Here is a 19,549-nt window from a genome sequence, read left to right on the forward strand (position 1 = left end):
ATGTTCATCACGGATTCCTTCTCCCAGCAGCCATTTTTACTGCGCTGATTAAATTCATGTTTGGATGACACAATACATTTTCATATAACCCTTACAGTGCCCAGGAATCTCTGTTCTGCCAGACTGTGTTTGTGTATTTGTTTGGTACAAGTACTGTTCCCTGGTATCTTATTTAGCACATTTGCATTTAGTTTGTGGCCTGATACTACAGATATCTACTTTTTAATTGTAAGCTCTTTTGAGCAGGGCTGTCCTGTATCAGTTACCGGCTGTATTTCTGCATGTAATCTGTGAGTTCAGTTAATATACCCAACCAATGTACAGCGCTGCTCAATATGTTGGAAATTTATAAATATGTGTCAATAATAATAATATTGATACTGAAGGTTAAAGGGGCACTAAAGGGAACAATTAATGATATCTGGTTTGGAAATAAAATGGTGCTCCCCCCTCTCTGTGTATTCAATGCCCTGTGTGAGTGGTGGGTTCCAACTGGCCCATGGGAATTACGTGAGATCCCTAGTTTACAAATGGGGATGACTTTGAAAGTTCCGCCTCTGGACTCCACTTAAGGGAGGGGGGCGGAGGTGCTGGGGAGCCTGAGGAAGGAGGTATCAGTAAGGAGAAGCCTGGACTCTAAGGTAGGCCAGATATCTGGGAAATCAGGATGCTGGAGCAGATACCTGTGGTGTAAAACTATTGATATAGAGCTTGATGGTGCAAGCTGCAATCAATATTAAGTGCACCAAATTCAGCCCCCAGTTTAACCCTTTCACTGCCAGCCGTTTTGTACAAAATGGAACTTCTACTGCCAGACAGTTTTTGAACATTTTGCACTGTTTCACTTTAGGGGCCTTTCCTCGGGGGGGACTTTTAGTTTACCCAGGAAAACAATATATCGTTTTTTTTCAGGACGACCTAAGCTTTTAAAATATGGTAGAATTTTTTTGTAATTCCAATTCTGTAACAAGATATACTGATTTGGAAAGTCCCATGTCTCCTGAACGTGCCAATACCAAATATATATAGTTTTATGGAGATTTCTCACTTGTATAGGTCACAAACTCCCAGCAGTACCTACCAAATTCCCAAAGCACTGCTCCAGAAAGCTGCATACTTTAGATTTCAAGGCCAAAAATTCCACTAACAGAAGGTTTATCCCAGAAAATTATACCTTTTTTGAAAGAACAGATCCCGGGGAATCCAGAATAGGCACAACTGTCTGTCTACTCCAAACCATCAAGTCACACTGCTTTCCTAAAGTTATTGGTTTTTATCAAAATTTGTGACATTTTTAAAAAATTGCTTCAAAGCTTCCAGTCTATAGTATCTTATCTCCTACAAGTCATAACATAACCAGATAAAACCCCCTAAATATGAACCCCAGAGGTCCACTGAACAGTTTGATGCCCACTGTACATAGGTTTATCAAAGCACATGGCACATGACCCCAAATATACCTTGTGCACACTAATTTCATGGCTTACCTTTACCTAATTCATAAACACACGGCAGTTTTATGAGGGGTAGAAGCTGCAGAAATGTTGGGTGACCCCTAAAAACCATATATTTTTGGAAAGTACACATTCTGACAAATCCAACATGGGTAAAGAGTCCTTTCTACACCAAAGTACCAATCTGCAGAGCTTTCCTAAAGTTAGGGTTTTTATGACAATTCAGAAAATTGCATAAAAATGTTGCAGTTTGCTGCATTTATCTCACACAATTTCTTGCGTACAAAGGCAAATCACCCCAAATAGGAACACCAGAGGCCTACTGAACAGTTTGATGCCCAATATGCATAGATTTACCAAAGTCTGTGGTATGTACTGAACCCAAAATGAAAATAGCGCATAAGGATTTCTCGCCTGCCAGCTCAGCTTTTGGACAAAGAGCCCCCTGTCAGTGTATTATGTGCAGTAACCCCCCCTAACTATACAGAGACCCCCAGAAAACCATATATTTTTAGAAAGTACACATTCTGATGAATTCAAAATAGGTAAAGTTATTTTTCTACACCAAAGTACTACAAGGCAAAGCTATGCTACAAACAGATTAGGAATACTAATAAATTTTGTGTATACATGTGTGTACACATCTAAAATTTGTGTGACAATGTGTAAGTGTGTATATAAGTATGCTAAAGTGTGCAAAATGGGAAAAAAAACCTGTGCTAAATTGTGTATGTAAACGTGTGTACGTGTGTGTATTAGGAAAATAAAGAGCACTTACCAGTAGAAGGTCTCATCAAGGATTGTAGGCAGGGGTCCTCTCTAAAGTCCTTAAGGGGGCAAGGAGCAGGGGAAGACACAGGACAAGCAGCAGATGCAAAGTGATCACATCGCTGGACTGACTTGCCAGCCCCCTTGGCAAAAGCCACCAGTGCAGAGAGAATCACATTAGTACCAATAACGTAGGTACTACGTTGTTGGCACATAACTGCTTTTTTTTAAAACAATTTAGTACCTACGTTGTTGGCAGGGAAAGGGTTAAATATCTGTTCCTGTTAACTGGTGCCCAAGATATCTTGTGAAAGTGTGAGATTTAAAGTTCAACTTGAAGGTCCTTTCCTCCATTTATCTGCGGGGGATTAAATGAGTCACATGTAACAGAGCTCTACATATGAGAGCCGCACCTGTGTGTATAGCACAGGGATCCCCAACATTTTAGGGAAAAGACACATAGAGCTACTAGTAGCAGCTACTTGTCATGGCTACTAAAATAGACAAAGCAGATCTATTCTATCTACAGATAACTGTCTCTATGTGTGTTTTATTAGAGCCAATTTTCAGTACTGTCTATGGCAGGGTATTTCCTGATGTTTAGTAGCCGTGAAAAAGTAGCTGCTACTAAGTAGCTCAGTGTGTCTTCATCTTTATACTCGTGAGCCGCATTCAGATGTACAAAGTGTTGGTGAGCAACACAAGCATGAAAACGTTCTTTGAGGTGCCAAATAAAGGCTGTGATTAGCTATTTTTCTAATAGATGTGTAGCTACATGATGAAAGAAGTCCATATCCTCCAAAGCAGATACTGTTGGGCAAACTGTAGGGGATTCTTGATTCAACTCTGAACACAGTGTCGCTTATGCAAAGTATCATGTTTAGGAGGAAATATAATTTATGGGCTACAAATGCAGTTATGATAGCAGGGATTCTGGGTATGGCACAGCCTAGTAGACCCGCTCCTCTGCTATTCCCCTTCACAAGCAACAAATAGACAGCAGTTTGAAAAAAAAAGCCCACACCAGAGACCATGGCAGGGTTCGACCTCTGAAAATAAAAAAGAAAGACTGCCCTGATGTAACCACAAGATGGCGACAGAGAACTCTGCAAATCTCCTACAAGTAGTGGCTGTCACTGTGATGTTGGTAACACCTCAGACATTAAACAAATTACTACAGAAGTTGACAACTAGATTAACCCTATCATTGAATCTTCTATTGAAAGAGCTGTAGACAGATTAGAAAAAGATATAATAAACAAACTAGCGTCTCAAATTACCTCACAACAAAATGGCATCACAGAAATGGAGGAGATGATTTCTTCACTGGAGGATAACTCCTCTTCATCCAAAAATTAAATTAATGTTCCTAGGAAAAAAGTCAAAGAAAGAAACTAGAGCTTAGGATTTTGAAAATAGGTCCAGAAAAAACAATTTATGCTTTGTGGGCGTACCAGAGAGTTGGTATAAACACGAGTCTCCTAATTTTAAAGCAGCCGCTGGCCCTGGAGATTTGGGGGAAAGTTTTGGAAAAGTTTTATTGTGCAATATTGCTTTAAGAATACAACCCTGATGTTACTGGACTACAGCTCCCAGCATGCCTCACCCTTCATTATATGTTACATTATTCTGGGATTTGTAGTCCAGCAACAGCTGAGTAAGGTTTGGTTGAGCAGCGCTGTGCAGCAGGGTTTAGTACTCCGTTAAGGAAATAAGTGAAGTTATTGTCATTTTGTTTCTCTATTAAAAATTAAAGGGGAACTAAACCCTGCTGCACAGCGCGGCTCAACCAAACGTTACTCAGCTGTTGCTGGACTACAAATCCCAGAATAATGTAACATATAATGAAGGGTGAGGCATGCTGGGAGCTGTAGTCCAGCAACATTAGGGTTGTATTCTTAAAGCAATATTGCCCAATAAAACTTTCCCCCAAATCCCCTTTAAAATGCAAGAAATCCCCCAATGAGAATCCCAGCTGATGTGAGTAAATCCGGCTCCCTGTTCTCTGTTCCTGCAATTGGAGTTGGGAGCAATAAGCACAGTTTCCCAGCACTGAACAAGTCTGTCCCTTTATCCCCATGTCTGATTCCTGTGCCATATAATGACGGGAAAAATGCCATCATTATCTCTATATGTAAGGTACCAGCAAGGGGCCTGACACAGTGCTGGGAATCAGCATTCTCATTGGTCACTTCTCTTGCATCCATAATTACAGTAAGTAGAATTGATGAATTGGTTTCTATGTGTAATTATGTTTTTCATCAATTTCTATAGAAAACTAGGGGGCGCAGTGGGCCAGCTTTATGCTTGTGTTTAGTGCCCCTTTAATGATGAAAAGAAACAGAAGGTCAGCTCCTCTTGGTTAGGAGAGAATATTTAATCTCCAGCTGTTTAAGATCTACATTTAGTTTATTATTATTATTATTATTATTATTATTAGTTACTCTTCATTTCAAAATTGTTGCCCTATAACATTTTGATTGGCTAACGTGGTGCAACAACTTTACCAGCATACTAGGGAAGAATTAGGGGGGAGATTTGAATTGGCGGTGCCATAAGTTACAATTTGGTGCCAGTATGTAATGTATATTTACTAATACAAGAAGCTTCAGGGGTAAAATGGAAGAGCTAGAGTTAAGGCCCCCATACACGGGCTAATAGAAGCTGCCGATATTGGTCCCTTGGACCGACTCGGCAGCTTATCGGCCCGTGTAGGGGCAGAAACGAGGGGCCTGGCCGACCGATATCTGGCCTGAAATTGGCCAGATATCGATCGTCCAGGTTAGAAAATCCCGTCTGATCGGGGACTGGATCGGCTCGTTCATGCGGTCCCCGAACCGACTGCCCCATTGCCCATTCACCTACATGCCTACCCGTTATCGCCACCCGTAGGTGGGGATATCGGGTGAAGATCCGCTCACTTGGCGACATAGCCAAGCGAGCCGATCTGCCCGTGTATGGCCAGCTTTAATGGTACGCAGATGGGAAATATGTTATTGGCATAAATATATATAAGAATATCATTTATATTTATTGTGCCGATAACTCATGTGATATAAGTAGGGAGTGACTGGTATTTGTGCTGTAGGTCGGGCACCAGGGTTGTTCCATGTGCAAGAGTTTCATGATCTTGTAAAGATTTAATTTTTTGACTAAAGATTAATTTTTCAGTTTCGGAATTTGAATATTTGACCTGCCATTATCATCAGTTGTTTTAGAGTCATTTTTTGCCAATTACTTCCTTGTCACAGTGTATAATTGGTGAGTGAGACTCAGGCTTTAGCCTCACAGAGCGGCCGGTGATTCCATAATGAGGTCTCTGCTGGGAACTCTCTGTGCCCTGTCTGTGTTTGCAGCAACAGGTGAGTTTATAGCTTTGTCACTGCTTCATATTTTTGTAATGTATATTTTGATTTTCATTTTTTAAGTTATTTAGCTTTTTGTTCATCAGCTCTCCAGAAATTTCAGCAGCTATCTGGTTGCTGGGGTCTTGTTTCTCTTAGTAACCAGGCAGCCATTTGAATGAGATACTGGAGTATGAACAGGAGGGGACCTGAAAGAAAGAAAAGTAATAAAAACTAATAATTCAACTAATAATTCAAAAACGACGGCGGGGAAAAAGTCGCGACAATTCGCGAAAAAGTCGTGACGGCGATGAAAAAGTCACGACAATTCGCGAAAAAGTCGTGACGGCGACGAAAAAATTGTGACAATTCGCAAAAAAGTTACGACGGCGATGGAAAAAAAATCGCAAAAGTACCTATCATTACGGAAAAAACGCATTCGGACGCTTTTTGGACGTTCGTGGATTAGTAAATGTGCCCCTTAGTAGGATGTAGAGAGTAATATTCTGAGGCAATTTGCAATTGGTCTTCATTTTTTATTATTTGCAGTTGTTTTTTAATTATTTCAATAATTGTTCAGCAGATCTCCAGTTTGGAGGTTTAACAGCTATCTGGTTGCCAATGTCCAAATTACCTTAGCAACCAGGGAGTGGTATGAATGAGTGACTGATATATGAATAGGGGAGGGAAAAAAGTTATAAAAAGTAACAATAACAATAAAAATGTAGCCTCACAGAGCAATAGTATTTCGGCTGCCGGGGTCAGTGACCCCCATTTGAAAGCTGCAAAGAGTTGGAAGAAGAAGAAGGGAAATAATAGTTATAAACTGTAAGAAATAAATAATAAAGACCAACTGAAAAGTTGCTTAGAATTGGTCATAACTAAAAGATAATTTAAAGGTGAACCACCCCTTTAATGCTGGTCTAAAAATAGCACATTGCAGTATTGAGTATAAAGCATTGTAGAAAGTGTCTGAATTAAAATATAGGTATGGGATCCATTATCAGGAAACCTGATTATAGCATTGCCATTTCCCACAGTGTCACATTTAAATAAACAATTCTTAATTTTTGACTGATTTGCTTTTTTCTCAGTGATAATAAAACAGTACCTTGTATTTATTTCTAAATGACACTGTTACACGGCAAATGATTCCCATTAAACATTTTATTCTTGAACCAACAAATGTATTTGTAGCTGTAATATTGGTGTGTAGGCGCCATCTCAGTGCATTGTGCCTGAGTCTGAGCTTTCAGCCAGCGCTACACATTAGAACTGCTTTCAGCTAACCTATTGTTTCTCCTACTCCCATGTAACTGGAGGAGTCCCAAGCCGGACTTGGATTTCTTACTATTGAGTGCTATTCTGATACCTACTGGGAGCTACTATCTTGCTCCCTTCCCATTGTTCTGCTGATTGGCTGCTGGGGGGGAGGGCGGATATCACTCCAACTTGCAGTGCAGCAGTAAAGTGTGCCTGAGTCTGAGCTTTCAGCCAGTGCTACACATTAGAACTGCTTTCAGCTAACCTATTGTTTCTCCTACTCCCATGTAACTGGAGGAGTCCCAAGCCGGACTTGGATTTCTTACTATTGAGTGCTATTCTGATACCTACTGGGAGCTGCTATCTTGCTCCCTTCCCATTGTTCTGCTGAGTTGCTGCTGGGGGGAGGGGGGATATCACTCCAACTTACAGCGCAGCAGTAAAGTGTGACTGAAGTTTATCAGAGCACAGGTCACATGGCTGTGGCACCCTGGGAAATGAAGAATATGGCTAGCCCCATGGGAACAACAGATTACAATGCAGGATTCTGCTGGAGAAGCTCTATTAACTGACTGGTTTAAAAAAAAAACATGCTTTCCCATGACAGTATTCCTTTAATGCTTTTACTGTCAAGCATGTATGTGATACATGCTTCACAGAAAAGGCTTTACCTGGCAAGCATGTATCATATACATGCTTCACAAATCAAGCTCCTCTCTCTGCACTGTATGCTTAGTACAGGGCAGGGGTGTAAGTGCAGAGGCAGCAGACCCTGTGGGTGTGAGGGGCCCGGGTGACTGGGGGGGCCCAGACCGTGGGTTCTGCTTACGTTTCAGTTACACCCCTGCCCTGTACTAAGCACAGTACCCCAGGGACATGTTTGGGTATATTGGATCTCTATAAGACCTATACTAAGAACAAATGTCACTTAACCCTTTAACTGCCAGATGATTTGGTACAACAGTACAACAGGATATATAGGCCCCTTATCTGTATATTTCAGATTGTGTCGCTTTCTCTGATCTGTTCCTCAAGATCTTTAAGCCCTGTTTATGTTCAAAGACTTTAATAACAAAATCTCTTCTTTTAGTTTATTCTCTGTCTTGCACACAGTGCCTGAATCTGAATGGAATATCCTGCTCTGGTGCCAGTATGACCTGCTCGACCAATCAAGTGTGTGCATCGGTGCTCCTGAGCATTTCCATACGTAGGTGGCACCCATTTATAAAAATATAAATATATATATTTAAAGGGGACACTAAACCCTGCTGCACAGCGCGGCTCAACCAAACGTTACTCAGCTGTTGCTGGACTACAAATCCCAGAATAATGTAACATATAATGATGGGTGAGGCATGCTGGGAGCTGTAGTCCAGCAACATCAGGGCTGTATTCTTAAAGCAATATTGCCCAATAAAACTGCATTAAAATGCAAGAAATCCCCCAATGAGAATCCCAGCTGATGTGAGTAAATCCGGCTCCCTGTTCTCTGTTCCTGCAATTGGAGTTGGGAGCAATAAGCACAGTTTCCCAGCACTGAACAAGTCTGTCCCTTTATCCCCATGTCTGATTCCTGTGCCATATAATGACGGGAAAAATGCCATCATTATCTCTATATGTAAGGTACCAGCAAGGGGCCTGACACAGTGCTGGGAATCAGCATTCTCATTGGCCAATTTGCAAGTTTTTTTTTAATCACTAGAATGCTCATTGGTAATTTTTTTTGCCTCTATAATTATGGCAAAACTCGGGGCGCAGTGGAGCAGTGTTATGGTTGGGTTTACAACCCTAAGTTAGTGCAGTCAGTTTAGTATATAAAATATGGAATTTCTAGCCATATTCATTAGATAGTTTAGTTCTCCTTTATGCTGTGATTATATATAGAATATTATTAGAAGCCTGTAACAGGTGTAACTATAAATGAATAAATGTGAATGATACAGAGTAGGTGATACCTTTTATTGGCTAACATAGTATATTACAAAATGCAAGTTTCTACGAAAACTCAGGTCCCTGCTTCAGGCATGTTACAGTACAGTAGCGCAGTGTCTCCCGAACAGCATTCGCTTCTCCTTATCCATCAGTTCATATTGAATAGTTATATCAATTAATCTCTCTTCATATAATCTGGCCGTTAGGAAATGTACCGGCTACATTATTTTCCGAAAGGCTTTTGTCCACCGTGTAAAGTACTGGATCATAATCCACAAGATGTTTATTGTTGATAACCCCCAGACCCCCCCAGATTAACAAAGGTGTTTTTGCTTTAGCTTCCCTAGGGTACAGTAACCGTGACTTGTTTGCACGCCAAGAATCATGTAACCTATTTGGGAGTTTTAGTTTTCCGAATTCCAAGGTGACATATGCCTCATCCTGTACTTCAACTTTACCAACAAGTAAGTACCCCTACTAAGCACAATTCAGCAGGAACAGCCCCCTAAGTTTGCTCATAGCCTGTACAGAGAGATACCATAAAACTATGGCACATAGGGATTCCCCTGTACTAAGCACAATTCAGCAGGAACAGCCCCCTAAGTTTGCTCATAGCCTGTACAGAGAGATACCATAAAACTATGGCACATAGGGATTCCCCTGTACTAAGCACAATTCAGCAGGAACAGCCCCTAAGTTTGCTCATAACCTGTACAGAGAGATACCATAAAACTATGGCAGCATAGGGATTCCCCTGTACTAAGCACAATTCAGCAGGAACAGCCCCCTAAGTTTGCTCATAGCCTGTACAGAGAGATACCATAAAACTATGGCAGCATAGGGATTCCCCTGTACTAAGCACAATTCAGCAGGAACAGCCCCCTAAGTTTGCTCATAGCCTGTACAGAGAAATACCAACCCTAGAGGCCTAACAAAAGCCCTGGCCTAAGGGTTGCTGCCATCACACTACATACAAAATATATTTTATGCCACCCTTACATGAAGAGGTTATTGCGACTAAATTATGTTTGTTACACATGAGGGTGAGGAGCAGAAGTGCAGTGGAACTTGAAACGAACGGACTGTTGGACAAAATAAGAAATATATACGATGAGAGAGACAAAGTGATTTCTTTCTTTTTTACAGTACCAGATAACATCAATCAACCGAATGGACTGACTTGCCCGTCCTGCCTTTCATATGACGGGAGCCTGTGTGATGCCTCGCAAAGTATTCCCTGCACCGGGAATGAAAATATGTGCTATCTAGAAGCCGCAATATCGCCAGGTACAACCGTATTATTCCCTCCTCTCATTGGCTCCTCTTTATAATCATGTGTATATCATATCATTATATTGCAGGCACAGCACAACTTATATATTCTATGTAATATGCCCTTTATAGGAAATAATAATATAAATACTTATACATCTCTTATATATCTCTCTGCTCCCATTCATCTCCAAATTGCTTGAGCGCCTAGTTTACAACAGACTGACGCTATTCCTCTCTGACAATAACCTCCTGGATCCCCTACAATCTGGTTTTAGACAACAACACTGAATTTTAGGAAGGCAAATTTTAGCTCCTTAAGGGCAGCGCTTCAGGGCATAGATTGGGGCATTATGTTTTCTGATAAAAACACAGAGCAGAAATGGTTGTCATTTAAAATGATATTAAATCATTACTGTTCTCAATTCATTCCATTAATAAGAAAAAGTAGAAGTGTTAAGAATCACCCTATGTGGCTTAACTCTGAGGTAAAGAAGTTAATAGGGAGAAAAAGGAAAGCTTTTAAGAAATATAAGTCAGAGGGGACAGTAGCTGCGTTTAATGAATATAAACACTATAACAAGTGTGTAAAACAGCAATCCGGAAGGCAAAGATAGAAAATGAGGAGCGCATCGCGGCCGAGGCCAAGACTAACCCCAAAAAGTTTTTTAAGTATATTAATAGTAAAAAGATGCAGGTTGAGGGTGTGGCCCCATTGAGTTATAGTAACAATATGGTTACAGCGGATACAGAAAAGGCAGATGTGCTTAACCAGTTCTTTTCTTCTGTGTATACAGTAGAGGAGCCAGTGGGCCAAGTCCCACCCAATAGCTGCACTGTTGCCTCAGCTCCAACTACACAGTGGTTGGCACAGGATATGGTGCTTAAAGGGTTACACACGATAAATGTAAACAAGGCACCTGGGCCAGATGGAATACACCCTCGGGTACTGAGAGAGCTAGGGGCAGAATTGCAGTGGTCCTTGTTTCTGATATTCTCAGACTCTCTTTCATCAGGTATGGTACCTAGGGATTGGAAGAAGGCGAATGTCATTCCCATATTTAAAAAGGGAGTAAGATCTCAGCCTGGCAATTATAGGCCAGTAAGTCTGACATCCGTGGTGGGCAAGTTATTTGAAGGCTTGTTAAGGGATCACATACAAAATTATGTAGTGGAGAATGGCATTATGGGTAGGAATCAGCATGGCTTTATGAAGGACAGGTCATGTCAGACCAATTTAATTGCTTTTTATGATGAGGTAAGTAAGAAGCTGGACAGTGGGGATGCAGTAGATATAATCTATTTGGATTTTGCCAAAGCATTTGATACCGTTCCCCACAAACGACTGCTTTCTAAGCTAAGGTCTATTGGTCTTAGTGAAGTCGTTTGTACATGGATTGAAAACTGGCTACAGGATCGGGTACAGAGGGTGGTTGTTAATGGCACATTCTCTACTTGGAATAAGGTTCTCAGTGGGGTCCCTCAGGGTTCTGTACTGGGTCCACTTTTGTTTAATTTGTTCATAAATGACTTAGGGGAGGGTATTATGAGTAATGTATCAGTGTTTGCAGATGACACAAAACTCTGCAGACCAGTCAATTCTATCCAGGATGTGGCATCCCTGCAGCAGGATCTTGGCCAACTGGCAATCTGGGTGGCTAAGTGGCAGATGAGATTTAATGTGGATAAATGTAAGGTCATGCACCTGGGATGTAAAAATATGCAAGCCCCATATACCCTTAATGGGACTGCACTAGGCAAATCCATAATGGAGAAGGACCTTGGAGTCCTTGTAGATAATAAACTTGGCTGTAGCAAGCAATGCCAGGCAGCAGCTGCAAGGGCAAACAAGGTTTTGAGCTGTATTAAAAGGGGTATAGATTCACGGGAGGAGGGGGTTATTCTTCCCCTTTACAGAGCGCTGGTAAGGCCCCATCTAGAATATGCTGTTCAGTTTTGGTCTCCAGTGCTCAAACGGGACATAATTGAGTTAGAGAGGGTCCAGAGAAGGGCAACTAAGCTGGTAAAGGGTATGGGAAGTCTCAGTTATGGGGAAAGACTGGCCCAGTTGGGTCTGTTTACACTGGAGAAGAGGCGCTTAAGAGGTGACATGATAACTATGTATAAATATATAAGGGAATCATATAATAACCTTTCTAATGTTTTATTTACCAGTAAGTCCTTCCAATGGACACGAGGGCACCCACTCCGTTTAGAAGAAGGGAGGTTCCATTTAAATATTCGGAAAGGATTTTTTACTGTGAGAGCTGGATCCTCTGGATCAACTTGTAGTTAGGCAGGTTATATATAGGCATTATGGTTGAACGTGATGGATGTATATCTTTTTTCAACCAAACTTACTATGTTACTATGTTACTAACACGCCACCGAAACTGCTCTAACCCGACTAACAAATGACCTCCTTTCGGCTAAAGCCAAAAAACACTACTCGCTACTAATACTTCTCGATCTCTCTGCTGCTTTTGACACTGTGGATCCCCCTCTTCTCCTCCAGACTCTCCGCTCTCTTGCCCTTCGTGACACTGCCTTATCCTGGTTTTCATCTTATCTCTTAGATCGATCCTTTAGTGTCTCTTACAATGGGGAATCATCTTCTCCCCTGCCTCTTTCTGTCGGGGTTCCTCAAGGCTCTGTGCTGGGCCCCTTACTATTTTCTCTCTATACCTCCTCACTTGGCAAACTAATCAATTCTTTCGGCTATCAGTACCACCTCTATGCTGACGATACTCAGATCTATCTTTCCTCTCCTGATCTCAACCCAGAGCTTCTAACTCTTGTCTCTTCATGCCTGGCCACTATCTCTACTTGGATGTCCCAGCGTTACCATAAATTAAATGTCTCTAAGACTGAATTGGTTCTCTTTCCCCCATCCAACACCCACATTCTTCCCAAGGTATCTATACAGGTTAACAATTCTACCATCACCCTATCTTCCCAGGCTCGGTGCCTTGGGGTTATCCTTGATTCTGCCCTGCCATTCACTCCTCATATCCAATCACTTATCAAATCATGTCACTTTCACTTAAGAAATATCTCCAAAATCCGATCATTTATCACCCATGATGCTGCCAAAATTATGATTCACTCACTTATCATATCTCACCTGGACTACTGTAACTCCCTATTAATTGGCCTTCCCCTCCAAAGACTGTCCCCTCTCCAGTCCATAATAAATACTGCTGCCAGGATCATACACCTCTCCAACCGCTCCTCCCCTGCCGTGCTGCTCTGCCAATCCCTGCTGTGCCACTCTGCCAATCCCTGCCATGCCGCTCTGCCAATCCCCCTGCCGTGCCACTCTGCCAATCCCTGCACTGGCTTTCCTTACCATCCAGGATAAAATTCAAACTAATGACTCTCACATTCAAAGCAGTTCATAACTCTGCCCCACCCTACATCTCTGGACTCATCTCTAGGTACCATCCAACCCGCTTGTTACCCCCCTACTGACCTGCCCCTCAACTCCTCTCTCATTCCCCCCTCACACACTCGCACAAGACTTTGCAAGGGCTGCCCCCCTTCTCTAAAAACACATGTATTTAGAGAAGCTTACCCTAATCTAGTTTAGCAATACCCTGTGCCCCACCTCTCACAACTCTGGTCATGCCCATTCCCACACCTTGTGTCTCAACCCTTTCTCCTTGTAGATTGTAAGCTCTTTTGGGCAGGGCTCTCTTCTCCTCTTGTATCGGTTATTGATTGCTTTATATGTTACTCTGTATGTCCAATGTATGTAACCCACTTATTGTACAGCGCTGCGGGATATGTTGGCGCTTTATAAATAAATGTTAATAATAATAATAATAATAATAATACTACATTATAAGTCAGTGAAAGTATTGTTAAAACCATGGAAAAATTTGCCAAATACTGATTTTTTTGCAGAATGTTACCAAATGCATTGGGGCAAATGGGGCTTTGGCGCTTTTTACTGCTGCCAGGCTCATTGGAGTCAACAGGTATTTACATTTCATTTATTTTCTCAGCAGTAAAATGCATTGCCGGTTTTCGTGGGTTTTTTTCCCCAAACTTAAAAACACATATTTTTTTCTTCTGGTGAAAGCACTGGCAAAAATGCAAATTTTCTTTCAAAACTGTATCAGGAAAAAACATTTGTTTACCTCTAATTATAAAGTTACTAAAAATCACTGAGTAGGTTTTTATAAAGGAGATTGATGTGGTACAGTTGGGGGTGGGACTGCTGTCGACCGGCGCTGGGGGCAAAGATCTGGGGGGGCATACTGTCTGCTAGCCACATCCACACTGGAGCGAAGATGGGAGATTTTGGCAGCTGTTTAACCTTTTTACTGCCAGCCATTTTGGTCAAAGTGGAACTTGTATTGCCAGACAGTTTTTGAACATTTTGCACTGTTTCACTTTAGGGGCCTTTCCTCGGGGGGGATTTTATTTTACCCAGAAAAACAATATATTGTTTTTTTCAGGACAACCTATGCTTTCAAAATATGATAGAATTTTTCTGTTATTCCAATTCTGTAACAAGATATAAGCTTCTAAATGTCTAAAAATGAAAAAAAATCAAACTTTCCATAATATAAACACACATACCAGAAGCAAAAAAACTTTTATGCATGAAAATACAACTGACTTGGAAAGTCCCATGTCTCCTGAACGTGCCAATACCAAATATATATGGAGATTTCTCACTTGTATAGGTCAAAAACTCCCAGCAGTACACTACCAAATTCCCAAAGCACTGCTCCAGAAAGCTGCATACTTTAGATTTCAAGGCCAAAAATTCCACTAACAGAAGGTTTATCCCAGAAAATTATACATTTTTGGAAAGAACAGATTCTGGGGAATCCAGAATAAGCACAACTGTCTGTCTACTCCAAACTACCAAGTCGCAATGCTTTCCTAAAGTTATTGGTTTATATCAAAATTTGTGACATTTTTTAAAAACCGCTTCAAAGCTTCCAGTCTATAGTATCTTATCTCCTACAGGTCATAAAGTAACCAAATAAAACACCCTAAATATGAACCCCAGGGGTCCCCTGAACAGTTTGATGCCCAATATGTATAGGTTTAGCTAAGTATGTGGCATGTAGGGGCCCCAATGTGAACATACCCCCATATGATCTATCATTTCTGTAATTTCAGCTCCAGCAAAATAAACACATTTACATCATTACATGTGGGATAAAGCTAGTATAAAGTACGCTCACCCCAGAAAGTCATATATTTTTGGAAAGTACACATTCCCCCGAATCTAAAATGGGTACCTATGTCTTTCTACTCCAAAGTACCAAGCTTTTCTAAATTTGGCAATTTTGATGACATTTCCAAAAATCCCCTCAAAGCTTCAACTTTGCAGCATCTTATCTCCCACATAGCATTAGGTACCAAGATAAAACACCCTAAATTTAGCATGTAGGGGCCCCAATGGGAACATACCCCCATATGATCTGTCATTTTAGCTCCTGCAAAATCAACGTATTTACATCCTTTATGTGGGATAACACTACAAAAAAGTACACTCACCCCAGAAAGCCATATATTTTTGGAAAGTACACATTCCCCTAAATATATAATGGGTACACAAAAAGCTTTCCTAAGTTTGACGATTTCAGAAAATTGCCTAAAAATGTTGCAATTTGCTGCATTTATCTCACACAATTTCTTGCATACAAAGGCAAGTCACCCCAAATAGGAACACCTAAGGTCTACTGAACAGTTTGATGCCTAATATGCATAGATATACCAAAGTCTGTGGTATGTACTGAACCCAAAATGAAAATAGCGCATATAGATTTCTCGCCTGCCAGCTCAGCTTTTGCACACAGAGCCACCTGTCATTGTATTATGTGCCGTAACCCCCCCTAACTATACAGAGACCCCCAGAAAACCATATATTTATGTAAAGTAAAAAAAATCACCTTTACCTGTCCTGAAGCTTGCCTGGTCCTTGGTGCTGCAGTCCTGGAGCAGGAAGTCCCCTAGTCAGTGGGCTGGCACTGGGGGGGAAGGAGGAAGCAGGAACAAGCAGCAGACACGATGCAATCACATCTGCTGCTTGGAGGTTGGTCCTGCGACTAGTGATGGGTGAAATGTTTCACCAGGCATGGATTCGCGTTTCGCCAGTTGCGGATTGTTTCGCGAAACGGACGAAAAAATTCACTGCGCGTCCAAAAATTGTCACGGGCTACAAAAAAAATAGCCGCGGGCGATTAAAAAATAGCTGCGGGCAACAAAACAATAGTCGCGTGACAAAACAATAGCCGCGGGTGACAAAATAATAGCCGCGGGCGACAAAACAATAGCCGTGCGACAAAACAATAGCCGCGGGCGACAAAAGAATATGCACATTTCCGCGTTTCGCCCGTGGCGGATTTTTTTGTGAAATGGATGAAAAAATTCACTGTGCGTCCAAAAATTGACGCGGGCTACAAAAAAAAAAATAGCCGCGGCAACAAAAAAATAGGCGCAGGCGACAAAAAAATAGCCACGGGCGACAAAACAATACCCGAGTGACAAAACAATAGCCGCGGGCGACAAAACAATAGCCGCGGGCGACAGTTTTTTTTTTACGCACGCCATTTTCACCGATTCGCGAATTCTCTGCCATTTTGCGAATCTTTTGAAAGATTCGCCATTTTTTCGGTGAAGCGAAACGGGACAGCTTCTGCAGAGAGAATCTTTAACTGCCAAACAACGTAGGAGGCACATTGTTGCCAGCTAAAGGGACTCTAAACCCTGCTGCACAACATGGCTCCCCCAAATCCCCAGGGCCAGCGGCTGCATTAAAATGCAAGAAGTCCCCCAATGAGAATCCCAGCTGATGTGAGTAAATACGGCTCCCTGTTCTCTGTTCCTGCAATTGGAGTTGGGAGCAATAAGCACAGTTTCCCAGCACTGAACAAGTCTGTCCCTTTATCCCCATGTCTGATTCCTGTGCCATATAATGACGGGAAAAATGCCATCATTATCTCTATATGTAAGGTACCAGCAAGGGGCCTGACAGTGCTGGGAATCGGCATTCTCATTGGTCACTTCTCTTGCACTTATAATCGGATGTTTGCTCAGTAGAATTCTCATTGGGGAATTTTCTTGCATTTATAATTATGTTTTTCAAAACTAGGGGGCGCAGTGGGACAGCATTATGGTTGGGTTTACATCCCCTTTAATAGATACTGACATAGACTAGGAATAAGCATACTCATTGGTCAGTTCTCTTACATCTGTAAATAAATTATTCTCAGTAGAATTGTCATTGGTGAATTGCTTTCCATAATGTAAAATGTGAAATTATATAGAGGACTAGGAGACACAGTGGGACAGCTTTATGGCTGGGTGTCCCATTAAATCTGAAGCAATATATGTATTTGAAAAAATGAGTAGTAACCATCATTACATGCATCTAATTGCAAATCCATAAACTCAATCATTTATGGGAAACAAAATAGAAGCAGTATCACAACACCTATAATATGTTATTATGTTTACTCCCTACAGGATTTTATCCTATAGTGGCAAGTGGATGTGCGTCCAAACGTGTTTGTGATATTGCTAACGTGGAGCAATTATTCATCCATAACTCCCTGGGAGTCAACTCATACACTATGTGCAGCTCTGCAGCCTCCAATGGAACCCCCACTGCAACCAGCAATGCAGCCACCCCTGCAGCCACCAATGGAACCAGCAATGCAGCCACCCCTGCAGCCACCAATGGAACCAGCACTGCAGCCACCAATGGAGCCTTTGATGTTCATCACGGATTCCTTCTCCCAGCAGCCATTTTTACTGCGCTGATTAAATTCATGTTTGGATGACACAATACGTTTTCATATAACCCTTACAGTGCCCAGGAATCTCTGTTCTGCCTGACTGTGTTTGTGTATTTGTTTGGTATTACAGTTTATATTTGGGGTACTATACCATAACATTGTACTATGAATGGGGAAAGGTGCAGCAATAAAATCTCTCAAATGAATTAACTGCTCAGGAACCCAAAATGCAATAACAAGAACCGTTCCCTGGTATCTTATTTAGCACATTTGCATTCAGTTTGTGGCCTGATACTACAGATATCTACTTTTTAATTGTAAGCTCTTTTGAGCAGGGCTGTCTTGTATCAGTTACCGGCTGTATTTCTGCATGTAATCTGTGAGTTCAGTGTATATACCCAACCAATGTACAGCGCTGCTCAATATGTTGGAAATTTATAAATATGTGTCCATAATAATAATATTGATACTGAAGGTTAAAGGGGCACTAAAGGGAACAATTAATGATATCTGGTTTGGAAATAAAATGGTGCTCCCCCCTCTCTGTGTATTCAATGCCCTGTGTGAGGGGTGGGTTCCAACTGGCCCATGGGAATTACGTGAGATCCCTAGTTTACAAATGGGGATGGCTTTGAAAGTTCCGCCTCTGGGCTCCACTTAAGGGAGGGGGCGGAGGTGCTGGGGAGCCTGAGGAAGGAGGTATCAGTAAGGAGAAGCCTTGACTCTAAGGTAGGCCAGACACCATGGGTAAAGGCTTCAGTTTGTGGCCTGGTAGCTCCTATCATAGCTCCTATCACAGCTCCTATCACAGCTCCTATCACAGCTCCTATCACAGCTCCTATCACAGCTCCTATCATAGCTCCTATCACAGCTCCTATCACAGCTCCTATCACAGCTCCTATCACAGCTCCTATCACAGCTCCTATCACAGCTCCTATCACAGCTCCTATCATAGCTCCTATCACAGCTCCTACCATAGCTCCTATCACAGCTCCTATCATAGCTCCTATCACAGCTCCTACCATAGCTCCTATCACAGCTCCTATCACAGCTCCTATCACAGCTCCTATCACAGCTCCTATCACAGCTCCTATCACAGCTCCTATCATAGCTCCTATCACAGCTCCTATCACAGCTCCTATCACAGCTCCTATCATAGCTCCTATCATAGCTCCTATCATAGCTCCTATCATAGCTCCTATCATAGCTCCTATCATAGCTCCTATCATAGCACACTTCAGTGTAAGTTAGTAGGAGCAGTTAAGTGTGCCAACAAGGAGATGTCTGTGTAGGGTAGTTTCCCAGGCTACAGTGTCTGGAACCTAGAAATATCTGTGACATCAGGATGCTGGAGCAGACACCTGGGGTGTAAAACTACTGATATAGAGCTTGATGGTACAATCTGCAGTGAATATTCAGTGGACCAAATTAAGCCCCATGTTTACATATCTGTTCCTGTTAACTGGTGCCCAAGATGAGTCACATGTAACAGAGCTCTACATATGAGAGCCACACCTCTGTGTATAGCACAGGGATCCCTAACATTTTAGGGAGAAGACACACAGAGCTACTAGTAGCAGCTACTTTTCATGGCTACTAAAATAGACAATGACAATATAATCTACTGATAACTGTCTCTATGTGTGTTTAAGCAGAGGCAATTCTCAGTCAGTTGAAAATAAAAAAGAAAGACGGTCCTGATGTTAACCACAAGATGGCGACAGAGAACTCTGCAAATCTCCCACAAGTAGTG

At 41.8% G+C, this 19,549-nt stretch overlaps 1 protein-coding gene across 2 annotated transcripts in view; it reads left to right on the plus strand.

Annotated features, from left to right (window-relative positions):
• LOC116412188 (phospholipase A2 inhibitor subunit gamma B-like) overlaps positions 1–19,549 on the plus strand; it is a 62,676-nt gene that overhangs the window by 11,983 nt on the left and 31,144 nt on the right. For both annotated transcript variants that reach the window (XM_031905839.1, XM_031905840.1), the window contains exon 4: positions 9,908–10,048. In XM_031905839.1, coding sequence (XP_031761699.1) covers positions 9,908–10,048 — 141 coding nt within the window. The remainder of the gene's footprint in view (positions 1–9,907; positions 10,049–19,549) is intronic.

Source organism: Xenopus tropicalis, chromosome 7 (assembly GCF_000004195.4).
Source record: "Xenopus tropicalis strain Nigerian chromosome 7, UCB_Xtro_10.0, whole genome shotgun sequence".
In the NCBI taxonomy this organism is placed as follows: domain Eukaryota; kingdom Metazoa; phylum Chordata; class Amphibia; order Anura; family Pipidae; genus Xenopus; species Xenopus tropicalis.